Source organism: Pongo pygmaeus, chromosome 4 (assembly GCF_028885625.2).
Source record: "Pongo pygmaeus isolate AG05252 chromosome 4, NHGRI_mPonPyg2-v2.0_pri, whole genome shotgun sequence".
In the NCBI taxonomy this organism is placed as follows: Eukaryota; Metazoa; Chordata; class Mammalia; order Primates; family Hominidae; genus Pongo; species Pongo pygmaeus.
The window spans coordinates 16,100,864-16,117,682 of NC_072377.2; the positions used below are offsets into that span (position 1 = coordinate 16,100,864).

The 16,819-nt window shown below is 39.9% G+C and overlaps 1 protein-coding gene across 3 annotated transcripts in view; it reads left to right on the forward strand.

The window, feature by feature from the left end:
* The window catches only part of FBXL7 (F-box and leucine rich repeat protein 7), a 434,790-nt gene that overhangs the window by 190,080 nt on the left and 227,891 nt on the right, over positions 1-16,819 (forward strand). Inside the window, exon 2 of one of the 3 annotated variants that reach the window (XM_063664674.1) lies at positions 15,124-15,166. The exons of the other annotated variants lie outside the window; for them this stretch is intronic. Within the exon in view, the coding sequence (XP_063520744.1) occupies positions 15,124-15,166 (43 nt within the window). The remainder of the gene's footprint in view (positions 1-15,123; positions 15,167-16,819) is intronic. 3 annotated transcript variants of the gene reach the window in all.

Consider the following 16,819-nt stretch of genomic DNA (forward strand, 5'->3'; position numbering starts at 1 on the left):
AAGATCACCACACAGAGGAGTGGGAGAGGAGGAACCCTCTAGAATCCATACTGGGTAATTGATCCAGAAAGAAGGGTCCTTTCCGTCCTCAACTGCCAAGGACAGAGCCAGTGAATCAGGCCTCGTCCTCCATCTCCCCAGAGTTGTGAGGCCATGGGCAGGACATCACCACCATCTGCTTCCCCCTGCCCTGGCACCTAGCGGAAACTCCAACGCTGCACATCATGGGCAATGCGACGGCTACTATTGCTGCTTGCTGAACTGGCCTGCATGTCACACTGACATTGAGGAGTTTTCTTCCTTCTTGTTCCAACTCTTTTCTCTGTTCTAAATATTATTATGTTTTGCTGCTTGTCATCAGTTTATTTTGTTTGTTTGTTTTTTTTTTTTTAGAAAAATGCACAAGGTAATGTTTTCCAGTGTGATTAAAAGGAGAAAATGATGTGTGATTTCTACCTCCTTAGGTTATATAATAGGTTTTGATGCAGGGCTTCTTCAGATGTCCTAGTTCACTGTCTCTTAAGTATTTCATTAAGTATCTAAAACCAATATCAGTGGGATGACATGTAAAAATAGCTGCTACTTGTGGTGTACACATTATGTTTCAGGCACTGCGTTCCTCCTCTTATCTGCTCTTGACCTTGGGCAAGATACTTACCAACTGTGTGCCTCAGTTTCTTATCTATAAAATAGAAAAATAATAATAGTGCCTCAAAAGGTAGGTTGCACTGGTTAACTAAGATAAACAAAAACTTAGAATAATACCTAACACATAGTAAATGCTCAATAAATTGAACTTGTAGAAGTAGTAGTGGTTGTACAAGTAAATTAATCATAGTTGCTCACAACAGTCTTTTAAAATTTTGCAGATGAGGAAACTCTCTAAAAGAATTTAAATGGCTGTCCCATTCAACTAATAATGAATATAACTGAATCCAGGTTTGTCCAAACCAGGGATTCTCAACCTTGGCTTAACAGAAATTTTGATCTTCATAATTCTTTATGGTGGGGAGCTGTGCTGTGCATTGTAAGATATTTTGCAGCATCTTTGGCTTTTACCCTCTACACGCCAATTGCACACCCCAAGTATAACAACCAAAAATATCTCCAGACATTGCCACATATCCCCAAGGATGAGAGTTATGTGCAAAATTGTTTCTTGTTGAGAACCACTGGTGTAAACCAATAGTTTTCTGCCCTTTTTGCTATCCTCATTATGTAGGAAGATCCTTTTCTATATATTTTTAAACAAATGAGCTAAGTAATGAGGCATTTCTTCATGTTAGAAAACAAGCTTTTGCTTTCCAACTTTCAAAACCAAGCAATTACTTAAAATAATCAGCTTTATGGGTATAACCAAAACCCAATTCAATTAAAATAAATAATCCCCAGCTAGGAAACTGTCCCTTTGGTCAATGATTAGAATAAATATACATTGTTCTTCAGCATTCTCCAGTTAACACTATAGATTTGTGAAAGCAGTCCTGAGGAAATATTATTTTTTTTAAATTTTATTTTTAGTTGACACATAGTAATTGTACATATTTATGGGCTACAGTATGATGTTTCAGTACATGCATACTTTGTGTAATGATCAAATCAGGGGAATTATATTCATCGCCTCAAATATTTATCATTTCTTTGTGGTGAGAACATTCAAAGTACTCCATTGTAGTTATTGTGAAATATACAATACATTATTGTTAACAATAGAACCCCAGAACTTATTTCTTCTATCTTACTGTAATTCTCCACGTGGATGAACCTAGAGGACATTATGTTAAGTGAAATAAGCCAAACACAAAAGGATAAATACTGAATGATCTCACCCATATGTGAAATCTGAAATAGTGGATCTCATGGAAGCAGAGAGTAGAATGATGGCTACCAGAGGCTGGGAATGTTGTGGGGATGGAGGATGGGGACAGATTCCTTGGTCAACAGATACTGGATTCTTCAGTGTGTGAGCCACAGGGAGTTCAGTACTGCTGTAATTGTAGGAATGGATTTAGAGGTTAGAGGAAAATGAGTGGTTTTCTGTGCTTGGAGTGTTATCAGTGTTTGAGGATGCTGGCACTCTAAGTTAAGGGAAAGGATGCCCTTTTCATCTTCATTTAAAATACTCAATTTGTACCTTGAAAAGTGGAATGTTTCCTGTATGTGACATGGCTTTCCCATCCCTCTTAATGAGCTTTCCTATCTGTTGGTGTCACCTTTTTCCTGACACCAGGCCCCCAGGATGATAACCTAGGGTGACAACTGACTTCTATTCTTGTCAGTATTGAGGCACTGGAGTGCACATCCTGCTTGATGGGCAGTTTTCCCCACCATCTTTCATCAGGACATCACATAGCAGACACACCAAGGGTTGGCCTAGCATCACTGAGTGGTATTCCTTGCCTTTAAAGGGAAAATCATGAATCAACTTGATGTTTCATGTAATTGCAACCAACAGTGAGAACAGACCAATTTTCATATTCGGACCTTTGCATCTAAAGCTCGAATGATACCCATTCCGGTTGCTCCTCCAAGCCTTTGCTGTAAAGTGCTAACCTGCCGTCATTTGGCTCTTTCTCCTACCCTCCCTTTCCTGTTGTAGGCAACCAGTGCAGTTGTTTTCTCTGATGGGTTTTCCTGTTGCTTTGGAGGTTACTAAACCCAAGAGGATCTAGGTGCTGCTCAGTGTACTTCTGGGGCTGACGTTTTCCTCTGATGCCTGTTACCTTTTGCCCACTTTTCTTCTTTTGAGTGTATTTAAATTCCAAGCACTGTCACAGCAGGGGAGAAGAGTTCTTTGAGTCTAGCTGTTATGATTTACCCCAGAGCGTTAAGATCACTGACAGGTGTTGGCCTGGCCTAATTCTCTTAGCCTGACTCAGGGAAGTCTAAAGATTTCCTTATCATTTCGTCATCTTCTGAGATGAAGTCGACTGAGAAAAGGGAAGTCTGGAAAGTCAATGGTACCTTCAAGGATGAAACCTATGCACAGGGACTCCCGCATCGCTGGATTTGGATGGTAGAAGCACAGTTCAGATGAGAGGTGGCTGGTTTAGGGTTCTGATAAACAGCAATCAGATAAGACTGGTGTGTGGTGAGATAGGACTTTGGTTCTGGGAATGTGCCGTGCCTGAGCGTCTGCTGTGGATATGGCAGAGACTCTGCCGGCCACGATGGGGTGAGAGCCAGGGCCAGAGAATGGAAGTGAGAGCCTGAGCCCTCAGAGGAGGCTGCCTCAATTGGAATCTGGGGTCACTTCTCTTTTCTAATTGAAAGATCCTACCAGCTGTTGAATCCCTCTATGCCTCAGTTTCCTGCTCTGTAAAATGGGAATAATAAGAGTACCTACTTCATAGAGATGGGAATTAACTGAGGTAATGCATTTAAATTACTTGGAATAGTGATTGGCACCCAATAATACTAAATATTAGCCCTTGTTCTTAACAGAACTACAAAAAGGCTACAAAAAGCGGACCTTTCTAATCATATTGACTGCCCATTCTCCCCACTTAAACACTAACATCTGCAGCGGACCTTGGCCCATTCTGTATCTCCCTCTGTTGTCTTTTACAAGCTCTTCATTTAATATCTTTGCTTGCCTCTCAGTTTTTCTCTCTTAGGTGAATGTCGTGGCACTGTTAAGCCTGTTCTCCTGAATTAACTGGAAAAGCCAGTAAACTTTCCTATCCCCTTTCTTCTGATGATAGAGTTTTTACCCCTGGCCATAGAAGCGGGGACTTCATCCAGGCCTGATCCGAAATCATCCAGGCCTGATCCATCAGGCTGCAAATAAAGGTGTTCCAAAGATCGTGCAAATGATCTCGGGGTCACAGCTATTCTAGGGGTTGTTATTCGTACATAGGGCTAAAAATGTTATTTCTGCTGGAGTTGCTAAGCGGGTGGTGCCTACATGAAGTCTGCTCTCAGCCATCCAAGCAAGTGAGGCTGAAAACAGATGTAAGAAGATATGAGGAATAAGGAAAGGAGAGAGTGGTGACTATGGTGAGTGCTGGCTCCTCCTTCATTTCTGTCACTCACCACCCATTCTTCCTAGACTCATTCCCTTTCTGCTTAGTCCTGTTTGGATTAGGCCCTGAGCCTCTGAACCAGTTGGAGTAATGCTGCTTAAACAAAACAATGAGTTCCATCAGGACCAGACAGTGATGGGATTTTACTGATTTCTGTGATGCCTGTGCCTTGCCTAGCACCAAGCTTGGTCAGAGGAACGATGTGGTCTACATTTGGAGAAGTAGAGCTCCAAATGTCAGAGCTAGAACTGCCTTCTCATGGGGTCTTACTTTGGCAAGTGACTTGGGCCAAAAAGCATCTCCTTATCTCCTGTGAGCTGTCTGCCTGGAATTTGCAGAGCCTGGACCACTGGAATGGGCGATGGTGGATGCCACCAGATGCGGGACTTAGAGACAGCCCAAAGCCCTCTGGACACTGCCACCTTCTCTTATTCCCACAGAAACAAGCTCCCCTGGGTGCCTGGGAGGACTCTTTTCTTTTGGAAATATTGGACAGGATCCATATTCCCTTATTCCCTTGCTTCCTTTTAACTTTCTTTAAAAAAGTGGCTTCCCTGTGATACAGGAGGTGGGGAGGGAAGTGCTGTGTAGAGAAGTGCAGGGTCTCTGGCGAGGGCTCCACCCTCAGGCCTGTGCCCACGGACCAAAGTGAGAACAGGCACTCTTGTTTTCGTGCCCAAATGTTGCATTTTCCAAGACCACTCTGGCCCGCCATGCCCCCCATCCTGTGCCAGTAAAAACCCCAAGACCCTAGTGGGCACACACACAAGCAGCTGGACGTCAAGAGGAACACACTGGCAGAAGAACACACCGACAGATGCTGGCAGGCCATCAGTGGTGGAACGACGCAGATGCTGAGGGAAATTTGGCAGAAGGTGGTTGGAGAAGAGCCTGGCCGCTGAGCAGCCCGACTCCAGGGTAAGACCACCTTCCCACTCCATCCCCCTTCTGGCTCCCCATCCATCTGCTGAGTGCTACTTCCACCATTCAATATTGCACTCATTCTCCAAGCCCACGTGTGATCCAGTTTTTCTGGTACACTAGGGCAAGAACCCAGGATACTGAAAGCCCTCTGTCCTTACAATAAGGCAGAGTCTAATTGAACTGATTAACACAAGCCTCCTGGGGACGGCTAAGCTGAAAGAACACACCGTAACGCACACCCACTGGGCTTTGGGAGCTGTAAACACTCAACACTAGACGCTGCTGTCGGGTCGGAGCCAGTACTCCCCATGACATGCCTGTCTGCATGCTCCCTCTAGGGGTCTGAGTAATGGTGCACCAAAGACACAAGCTTCACCCTTGTTGCATGTCCTGCAAAGGGATAAGGGAAAACTCCTCCTGTTTCACCTGTGCATAAGTATAGGTCTTCTTTTGACTTTTCATAAACATACATTCCTTTATTTTGTCTTAGCCTTGTCATAACTAGGAAAGCAGGTGGGGCAGTTAACACCAGTGTTAACACAGATGCTGAGCAAAAAAGGTCAAATGCCTGGGCTTCTTTGTCCCTAGCCTGACACAGGCTTGAAGGTAATGACAATGCTGAGATGTGAGTGGCCTAAGAAGACAAGATGCATGTAAGTGTCCTCTGTACCTTATAAATAGATTTTACTAGAAAGTATTTTAATCCTTTAACTAGACCTTGGAAGTCAGCTTCCAGGAGCACAAAACAGACCTTTTCCCAAATAGCTACAGGCTGCCCTCGAGGAATAGCTCTAGGACACAGAAATATAAGCCAAGCATCCTCTGTCATTTTGACACCTTTATTAATGTGCCATGGTAGGAAATGAAATAACCTATTCATATGTACTTTAGCTAAGCCTGGAATATACATTTTTAAGGCAGGAGCTGGGGAGGAGGTTGAGTGGAAAAAAACAAAAAGCTAAAGGGAACAAAAAAAAGATTCTGGATGGACTTTGCAACCATAAATGGTAAAACTAACCCTGTTCCACTGCCAGCTAGAAGAACAGCCGAGTAAGGTTTTGATTTACAGGAACAGCTCAGCAAGGGCCTTGTAGAGAGCTTCATGCCTGCCATAAAAATGTGATTAGCTATAAAACAGAGAGCTTTAACAAGAGCATTTAAGCATAGGCAACAGACCTGCTCAAAAATAAACAAAAACAGATACTGCTGCCTGAGTATCTAACCCAACTTCATAAAGATCGGGATTAGGAGAATTTTTTTAGGCTTGTGATATAATTAATAACTTTTTACTTTTAGAGTCAAAAGAAGGGAAAAGGAAAGATGACCTTGAACTTTGCAAGTGACCTTAGTCTGCCTCTCCTCTAAGGCTGTCTCTTCAGCTTGCACAGTTCTAAAGCATGAATAGGAATCCTCCCCCAAAACAGCTCCCTGTGTCAGACCCTCCCTGGACACCAAGGATGGAAGGAAATAGAAGCCAGCAGGCGTCCAGGGCCTCAGGAGGGGAAAGTGTTTAAAGCTCCAAGTCTCCCAGCCCCGTGCCCTTGGCAGTCCCTCACTGCTTGCTCTGTGACAAGTCTGCACTAATAGCCCTGCACTGGGAAGGTCTGTGGCCAGAGCCTTACCCAGTTCCCATCGACAGTCCTTTTGAAAACAAGTGCCCCTTCTAAGTTAGTCTGAAGAGGACCATTGGCTGGATATGGAAAAAGGAAGTAAAATGCTGCACATCTGTTAATCACTGGGGTAATTTCTTAGTGAGTAGTCACAACAGCCGTGATCTATGGATTTCTCCCTGTGTGTCAGTCACCATGCAGAGGACTTTATACGGATTATCTCTGTATCTTCCAACAAACTCTCCAAAGTAGGCTTTATTATCTCCATTTTATAGTGGGGACAGAGCATACCCAGAAAGATTATCATACAACACATGAAAGTTAGAGGTGGGATTCAACCCTGGCCTGTCTGAATCCAGAGATCAAGCTCTTAACCCCTATGCCGAGAAAGTGGTTGTACTGAAAAAACACTCAGGTTCGAGAGTTGAGTTCTCCTGTTTCTGGCTGCAGTTGCTTTCTCTGTTCTGTGAAATACCAGGTGTACGTTCCTCCTTTGCTTAGGCCTGATGCAGTTACAGTGAAGAATTTTCAAAAAATTTGTATCTTCACAGAAGAGGCATGTCCACTGAGTCTGCAGGCCAAACATGAGGTTCCCTTTGCTACTTTTTGTCACTTCTTTTCCTTTGTGTCTTTCTTGCTTATCCTTGTCCTGCTGAATATATTTGGCCGAAAGCTCTTCCTTTCTGGGAGTGAAACAGTGCTTTACTGGAATACATATGGCAGGTGTGGTTAACTGCAATTTCACAGTCTCCTCTCATTTCAGAAAGCAATAGTACATTTAGCCACCCAGAAATTAAGTAAACACCATTTAGGATTTCTTAAATGTAAAACAATGGTGTAGTGCTTTAAAGTTGTCTTTCTAAATGTCCCTCTTCTCACCCTCATGTTACACCTTGGCTTCAGGGAAAGGGAGAGGATTATTTTGAATTGGAAGGGTTTCTAGACATATCCTAGGATTTAAAATAAATAAAACTGGAACATAAGCTGTTTTTTTAATTTTTTAATGTCTTCTTGTGCTGTAAGCTGAACCTCGACCTAAATTCTTGTTAATTAAGACTTTATCCTGTGTGTGCCTTTGTGTAAAAACAAATTCTCCGATTATAATCATCCCGCCCACCCTTGCCCAGCTTCCTTGCAATATTGCTTACGGTAAGTTTTTCTCACTATTGGAGGTTTAAATGGAGCCTTGTATTAAATAAATGTTCAATCTATTTTAATAATGCTGCTTTATAACTAGGGCAGACTTTTCTTTTCAAAATAGTTTCAGTGCTGATTTTCATCAGGATAAGATCTAGATTAATTCCCAGATAGACATTGAGAACCTGTGGAACAACGTCCTCTCCCTGGAACCTCATCATTCTTTCACAGTTACTTATGGGGAAACGCCAATTCAGTTTAGGGGTATCTTCTGTGCAGGCCTTCCCTCACACCCTGAGTGGTGTAAATGCCCCTCCTCGCCCTTTCCCTTAGTGTCTTTGTGTCTTTATCCTCACAAGTTCATCTTCATCATGTAAAGGTTTGCTTAAGTAGTTTTATATCCCCATTGTTTAGCACAAAGTAGGTGATCAATAAATGTTGCTGTGGAGTGAGTGAGTGCTTTTACAAAAAAGCAGAGTATGCAGATAACCTAACACAAAATAGATTATGGGAAGTTCTGATATTTGCAGGTACCACCTTATCAAGGTTTTTGTACATGTAAGATTGCATCCTTTTGGAGACCAGAGTGATTTCTAGGGGAGTTTGGTGTTTTTGTTGGGCCTTAAGGAATAGGTCCTCTCTGGTTAGGTGAAGATTTTCCAAGAAAGCATTCCAGGAATAAGGGATTATAAAATTACAAGGTCTAGAAAGTCTAAAAGCACAAAATTTATAATCAAGAGTACGGTGTGGTGGAAGACAGAGACTCTTATAGGAAGAGTGAGAGAATGACACATTTTGAGGACACATTTTGAAGGATCTAAATGTCTGACCAAAAATTATGTTTAATTTTGAAGGCAACTAGAGAGCATATGTAGAGTTTTGAGCCAAAGCATGATAAGATTGAATAAGTGCTATGAGATTAATATGACCATAGTGTGTAGGGATAATACGTTGAATGGACAGAGAGACTATTTCTACATTCTAGATTCAAGGAGACAAATTGGGAGTGGAAGGAGTGAGAACAGAATGATGGAGGTGCCAAAGACATTTTTCTGAAGAGTTGACAGACTTTCTGCACACACAAGGCTTGATTGAGCTATCACAGGAACTCATTTGCTTCTCTCTTTTGGATATTTAAAAAATTTGTCTGAAAAGCAAAATTGTGAGATTTTGTCTTTTTCTTTTGCCCTGACTCTGGTTAAACATGAGCAAATAAACTGACTTTCAACTTTAATGCCAATGCTATTTTGAATTTTGCCAAAACCAACCGGTATCCTAGAGCTGAGCTAAAGAAACGTTATTTTCCAAAATTAGCAAATGCTTCCAACTTGTTATTAGAGTAGGATAGAAATATTCCTAGTGAGACCCACCTACTCACTCATATTGTAGAGAGAAATTTGGTGATGATTCACAATCCTTATAATAATGTAGCAAGTTGCAATGTGAAATGGAAAGCACAATTTTTTTTTTGATTTTTAATGCATCTTCCAGAGGTTGGGGCACAGGGAGTATGAGCATAAGCCAGGGGAAGAGGGATAGAGGAGTTCTTTTAGAAAAATCACCGAGAAAAAACCAAACAGATAATCTGTAATCTCTTAAAAAATAACTGATGGCTATACAGGATTTTTATGAAAGCATAATAACTTCCAGAACATAGGCAAATTGGTACACATTCCATCCCAGTAGCCACCACCTAACATAAGTCATGTATCTTTAACCCTGAGTTTACTAAGTTGCATACAAATTGAGCATATGCACGTGGGCATTGGAGGGGCACGTTGACAAAAATTTCATTACTTTAAGGAGTCCTGATACCGAAAAAGAAGAAAAATCTCAGAGCTAGAATAATGACGCCCAAGAGCTAATCTAAAGACCTTTTATTTTGACCACTCAATAGTGAAATGAACTAAATAGGGGTGGTGTGGTATATCTATTTTTGTAATATAGAACACTGTATTTTATTCCTAGTTTTTATTTAAAACAGTGATGATAGATACCAGTTGACAGTCTTAGGTTGTCTCCAATTTAAAAAGAATTCTGTCTGTCTTTTCTCTGTTTCTTTTTCTCTTTCTGTAAGAGCCACAGAGCTCAAGTGTATTCTACAGTGACTCACAATTAGTATTATTGAGTCCAGTTGCTTAAAAACGAATTTGGACTATAAGTATAGAACAATTTTCCATAACAAAGGTTAAAATCAAAGGATAGCTTAAATGATGCTTAATTAACTCCAAATCAAATTAATCAGGAAACCGTATTCTTTTAGACAAGGTTTGCAAACTAATTATAAGTGCTGGTGTAGCCTAGACATCTCTTAGCTATGCAGATGCTCATTCCCTGCCTGCCATAGACCTTGAGACACTAGGTCATAGATGGAACTCAGGAACTTGTCTTTCTTTTTTCTTTTCTTTTCTTTCTCAAGCACCCCCAATTCTTTGTGAGGTAGTTGTCTTCAGAGCACATTTTGATCATCACACAACAAGAAGGTAACTGTGGCACTTCAGGTGAGAAGAGAATCAGCATTCAGGTCTGGTTCTACCATTCACTCCATGAATCTTGTTTCCTGTTGTGTTATAATTGGGGAGTATGTTCATTTTCTGGGGGCTACTGAAACGAAGTACCATAGATTGGGTGGCTTAAAACAAAATAAATGTATTATCTCACAGTTCTGGAGGCTAGAAATCCAGTATTAAAATGAGCACAGGGCCAAGGTCCCTCTGAGACTGTGGGTAGTGACCTTCCCTGCCTCTTCCTAGCTTCTAGTGGTGGCTGTCAACCCTTTGCATTCCCAACTTGCAGCTGCATTGCTCCAGCCTCTTCCTTTGCCATCCCGTTGTGCTCCTTCTGTGTGCTCCACTCCTCTTTCTATGAGAGAACCCATCGTACTGGATTAAAGGCCCACCCTATCCCAACATGACCTAACACTTAAATAATTATATCAGCAGCAACCGTATTTCAAATGGGAGGTCACCTTCTGAGGTTCTTTTTGAAAGACACAAACCCATAATGCAGAAAGAAGGAGTATGTGCCTAGAACAGGTTAGGAGTTCCCAAATCAGAGTCAAAAACTGATCCAGCCAGACTTTCTACAGGTCTCTTAGGAAACACACTACAATTACAGGTTTCACTAACCTGACGGCCATATCCTGACTCAGTAGGTAGGAGATTGTGCCTTAGAATGTGTATTATCCTTGGGTAGGAAATCCCCACTCTGAGTAACCCTGCCAGATCACAGCCCTAATTGATGTTTTGCTGAATGTATTGGGTAAAAGATAAGTTATAACTACATAGAACTTATGCAATAATCTCACATAACTACATATATTATACTGTCTTCACAATGCACTTTGACCATATGTTCATCTATTTTGGCAGGAGTGGGGACGTGAGGTTCTCAACTTATGCTTGCTTAACTCATAGCCCATGCTTTTAAGGAAAACTAAAGCTCCTTCTAACAATTGTCTTTATAAAATTAAAGGTGTTGTTGATGTTTGATTTTTCCACCATTTTAATTATCAGAAAGATAATGAAAATTGGGTTGTTCCCTCCCATTATGACTGATTTCCTCTCATTAATAGAGACAAAGGCTCTTCCTGAAGTGGAACTGAAATATAAACATGAGTTCACCCTAGTCTCTAAAGACTTCAAGAGGCCATGCATTTGATCAAAATGGCATGTTTTAAATCCTCCTTTCATGATAGAATACAGATAAAATACAGATAGACTGAAGCCAAAAGCATTCCTTGCTGCAGACACACTCAATAATACGTACATTGTTAATCTCTGGCTGTTTCAAAGTAATTGTAGGCTTCTGCATGGAACCAATTTTCTGATTTTTGGAGACTAAGATAATTCAAATTGCATGTCCTTAACTATGATAATAAGTGGAGTCTGCCAGTGGTTGCTTGTGTGAGCCGGTCATGCTGGAGGAAAGAATTGGGCCTTCATGTGTCTTACAAACTGTAGTTTTCTCTTTAGCTCTTTCCTCAGCAAATGGAGTCATGCCAATCTAAGTATTTAGAAGTGTCTCACAGAAACACTGAGTTGCAGATAGAGTGGAATTAATAATTTTTGTTACATAATTTGTTGTTTCAAATGACAAATTTTTAGTAAACAAACTTGGTTGATACTTTTTGGATAATTTATGGTCAATTCTTAGTTTTCTTTGAGTATTTTTAGTTACAATTATTTTCCAATGGGACTTTTTTTTTTTCTACAGTATCATTGTTACTGATCTGCATTTAGTTTGTTTGCCATATGCTCTGCAGTATATTTGTCTTCCCTGGTGAGGTTGTATATAAAGTGAGGTACAGATTTTTGATATTCTTAAGTCGGGTACTAAAATATTTTGCCTCAAATTATTATTTCAGAAAAAGTGTTTTTTTTTAATTAAAAAAATCTGAATTAGCCAAATCCTTTAATCAGTTCCTATGTGCATATTGTGTGTTGCTGAGAATTGAGGAAGAGTGTAATTCAATGCAGAAGACATTTGTGAATTTTTTGAGTCAGGTTGGAGACAGAGAAAATTTTCTATTGATATTTTTGGTTTTTCCACTCACCACTGAGACTGAACTCATGATTTCCAGGTTTCTAGGAGTCACGTAGCTATTGAAAGACCAACTACTTTCTGTGTCTCTGGGTCAAAAGTTATGAAAAAGAAGCAAGAGAATCTAAGCCAAAATAACACTTCAAATAGTCCAACGACTATTTATGGCTTTTCACATAAATATTTAGACCTTCATCAGAAAACATTAGATTTAAGCAAAGAGTAGCATATGTAGGTCAGTCTCAGAATTTATCAGCTGTTCATCAGCATTAAGTCATTGGGGTTTCTCCCTTTTGTGGAAGTGGTTTGTTTTTGGCCACAGAGCGTCATCATTGTCATGCTTCAGTTCTTTCATTTGTGTACTATTTAATTAATACTTAAATATTTGTTGAACATTTACTGGATGCATATACTGGGGATTAAATACCTTAAGAGAACCTCTCAGTTGAACTGAGGAGATAGACATATAAAAAAAATTTCCAACATGGGAACATGATAAATCTTGTAATGGAAGGTAATAGAAAAACAATATTCACGCAATAAAAAAATGCATGAAGAAGAACATAACAGGAAATTCGGGAAGGTAAGACACCCTTCATGGAATGAGGTTTTTTATCTATAATTGTAAAGATAAAAATCTTCATAAATCTTCATTAATTTATTTTCCAAATATTTACGAAGTATTACAAAGTGTTGGCCACTGTGCTAAAGATGACTGTAAAGTACATGATTCTTGCCTTAAAGACTCCCAGATTAAGAGGAAGACAGCTAAGTGAATGAAGAAACATGGCTCCAGCCAGGTGCGGTGGCTCACGCCTGTAATCCAGCACTTTGGGAGACCGAGGCGGGCAGATCACCTGAGGTCAGGAATTCCAGACCAGACTGGCCAACATGGTGAAACCCCCTCTCTACTAAAAATACAAAAATTAGCCAGGCGTGCTGGCAGGTTCCTGTAATCCCAGCTACTTGGGAGACTGGGGCAGGAGAGTCGCTTGAACCCAGGAGGCGGAGGTTGCCATGGAGCCAAGATTGCGCCACTGCATTCCAGCCTGGAGACAGAGCAAGACTCCGTACCAAAACAAAACAAAACAAAAAAATCACAGCTCTGTGAAAGTGCTGACTCAGAACTGAAGGCTGTCATGGCTCATACAGGAAGTATTGCTTGAAAACTGAAGTGAGACTTTTTGGTTTGCAAAGACCCAATTCACTCAAATGAGCTCAAATAAAAATGGCATTGAAAGACAACAAAGTTCTCACACAAACATAATGGAGCCAGTATTGAGTCTCTGGGAGAACTAGCCATCAGGAGCCACGCGGTATCTGTCTCTCTCTGGATCTGTTAAGTGGTCTCATTCTGCTTCTTTCTGCATGTGCTTTTTTCTATACTGAGTCACCGGTATTTTATTGAACAATATATTTTTTCAATAGGTTCATTGTTATCATCATCTCCTTTTTTAAAAAAATAAAATTACCTGAAGTCTTCAAGATTGCACTTTATGGCTAACACATTGGAAATTGTTGACATTTCTAGTTGACTCTTCTCTGTAGATCAAAATATTCTTGAGAAAATACTTTCTTTCATGCGCGTTCATGTGAAGAGACCACCAAACAGGCTTTGTGTGAGCAATAAAGCTTTTAATCACCTGGGTGCAGGTGGGCTGAGTCTGAAAAGAGAGTCAGCGAAGGGAGATAGGGGTAAGGCCGTTTTGAAAGATTTGGATAAGTAAAGGAAAATTACAGCCAAAGGGGGGTTGTTCTCTGGCGGGCAGGAGTGGGGGTCACAAGGTGCTCAGTAGGGGAGCTTTTGAGCCAGGATGAGCCAGGAGAAGGAATTTCACAAGATAATGTTATCAGTTAAGGCAGGAACAGGCCATTTTCATTTCTTTTGTGGTGGAATGTCATCAGTTAAGGTAGGAACCGGCCATCTGGATGTGTACGTGCAGGTCACAGGGGATATGATGGCTTAGCTTGGGCTCACAGGCCTGACACTTTCTACAGTTACTTACACAAATGCTAAATTTGGAGTAAATACTGCTAAATGGAGCTTACTAATTCTACTTTTAGTATTGAAATAAATAACTCAGCCTGAATATTTTTACATTTTATTTACAATGTTATATTTGTAAACTGAGGTTACAATGGGCATTCAAAATAATGTTACATGTTTCACCTCCAACAGAATGAATTTCCAAAAATTTACTTTGATTCTGTGATGTGCATGAAGAAAACCAAATTTTTCTGGAATTAACTTTATTTTTCATTTGAACTGTCTGGTAATACTGACATAAAATTAAGATCATTTAATCTTGTGTGAAATTCTTCTAATGAAGCAAAAATATTGACAGTTATTGCTTCACTTTTTGTGCATGCATAAAACAACTTGGATCTGAAAATAAAATTAATTTAGCAAAGCACTAATTGATCTAGGTGAAAAGTCATTAACTTTTGATAGAATATATTAATAATTTTTAAACAGATTATGTGTCCTGTGAATTTCATAAAGTCAGAAAAGTTTGGTAGAGTGAAGGCTGGAAGCTAGATGATAATAAGTAAGTGCTAATTTTGAAAGGTGTGACATCTCTGATTCAAAATGGAGTGTTAAAATTTTACTTTTTAAAATAAAATTATAATGTCCAATTCAGACTCCTAAGTAATAATGACCTTACTTTAGCTGAAAAAGCACATAGCATTAATGAACTGAAGACACAAAATAATAAATACAATTGTATTTTCCCAGAATATAAAGATAGGGTCAATGTATGTCATGCAGAGCATCTAAGCAGGGTCACACTCAGCAGTGGCAGGTCCTCATTTCTCAGCTGCGTCCTTAGTAGAGGGCTGGTAGTAGCACAGAGACTGACTCTTCCTTGTTCTTTGTCCTCCAGTGGCCTGAGTTTCTGCTCCTTCTGCTCCTTCCAGTGGTTCAGGGTGAGTAGCAAGATGTGAAGGGAGAGTGCTGAGAAGGAGGAGGGTGGAGGAAGTTGAGAAAGACAGCAGCTTTAGATGAGTGCAGAGGCCACTCTTCAAGTCACCAAATTTAAATGTTGCTTGTGCTGCTCGTTAACATGTTGGGAAATCCTTGACTCTTTGAGGATTCCAGCTCCCTCATCTATTAATAAAATGAGAAATTGCCACAAAGACCTCCCTGCCTTGGAAATTCAAAGACTATAGGCTCTATAATTCAATGGTAGAACTTTTTTATGGGGGGTGTTAGTTACTAAAACTGTAGACTATTTATTTTGACCTTTGAGTATAGGAAAACTTGTTGAGGTAAAAATATTCTCTTCTAAGATTATGCAGGTAGAACTTTACCATTCAACATAGGGATTCTGAAAGATGATTACAGAAAAGCACTATGATGCAGAGCTCCATGTGGTGATGTCAAATCCAATAATTCAGTTAAAATCCTGTAAAAATTACCCATCTCCTACTGGCAGGGTCCAAGTCAGGACATACTGCATTTCTTCTGTTTCATTCTTTTGTTGGAGTTAAATACTACTGCAAACAAGGCTGGATGTTTTTATTTATTTTTAAAATCCAGAATGCTCTTTGTCATTTGACAATGCAGCATACTAAACTACTTAAAATACTTTGTGAGTGAAATCACATGTGTGAAATGTGGTATAAGTTACTAGAGCCCTTGAAGGGCAGCACTTGGGTTTAGTTGGCCTCTTCTGTTTTACCTAATTTCTCAATCCCACCTATTCTTTTTTCTCAGTTTCTTAAATCCCAGTAATTATCTTAGGCATAAAGCAGATTTCTATGCATAGACAGTTCATGTAGATTGGTAACATGGGCTAGGTAAAAAAAAAAAAAAAATTACATATATATTATATATATATAATTATATATATATACACTTAGGCAATTTTTATCTGGTTTAAAATGGCTTGAAAGAACCATGGTACTCAGAGCTTCAGAGATACCCTGTCTTCTGATTTTGCATTCTCACAATTCTCTATGATTTAAAAGAGCAATGCAGTGAATTTTTATAAACATAAAACTTCTTCCTGATTTTATGTTTTGACATCATAAGTATGTATTGACAGCCTCAGTGTTAGAGGCTCAGCACTGTGATGTGCACATGTAAGTTCACATAGGAATGAGAGTTTTCAAGGGCAGGGATTTATCTTTGTTTACTGTTATATCCCTTTTGTCTACAACAGTGCTTGGCACATAAGCATGCTAAATAGATTAAAGTAATGAATGTGAGGGTAATCCATACTCTCCTGAGGGCGAGAATCCCACCTGTCTTGTACAACTCTGTGTCTGCAATCCCTAGAACAGTGTTTGCCTCCCATTTGTTGAGTGAGTGAATGTACTTCAGGACTTGGTTCTTGCCATTAAAGAGCTTGAATCTGGTTTGGAAGACAGATTGGCAAAATATTGAAGAGCAGTAACAGTTTGGGATTGTAATGAAAAATTATCGCTAGAAAGTCATAGTTTGATTGTCAAGGTAATGATATAAACAATTGTTCTAGATGTTAAAGGAGGAAAATAATATACAACGTAAATCAGCCCCCACATTTTGACATTGTTGGATATTGACTGATTGCTCAATTGATGGATTGAATGGATCTT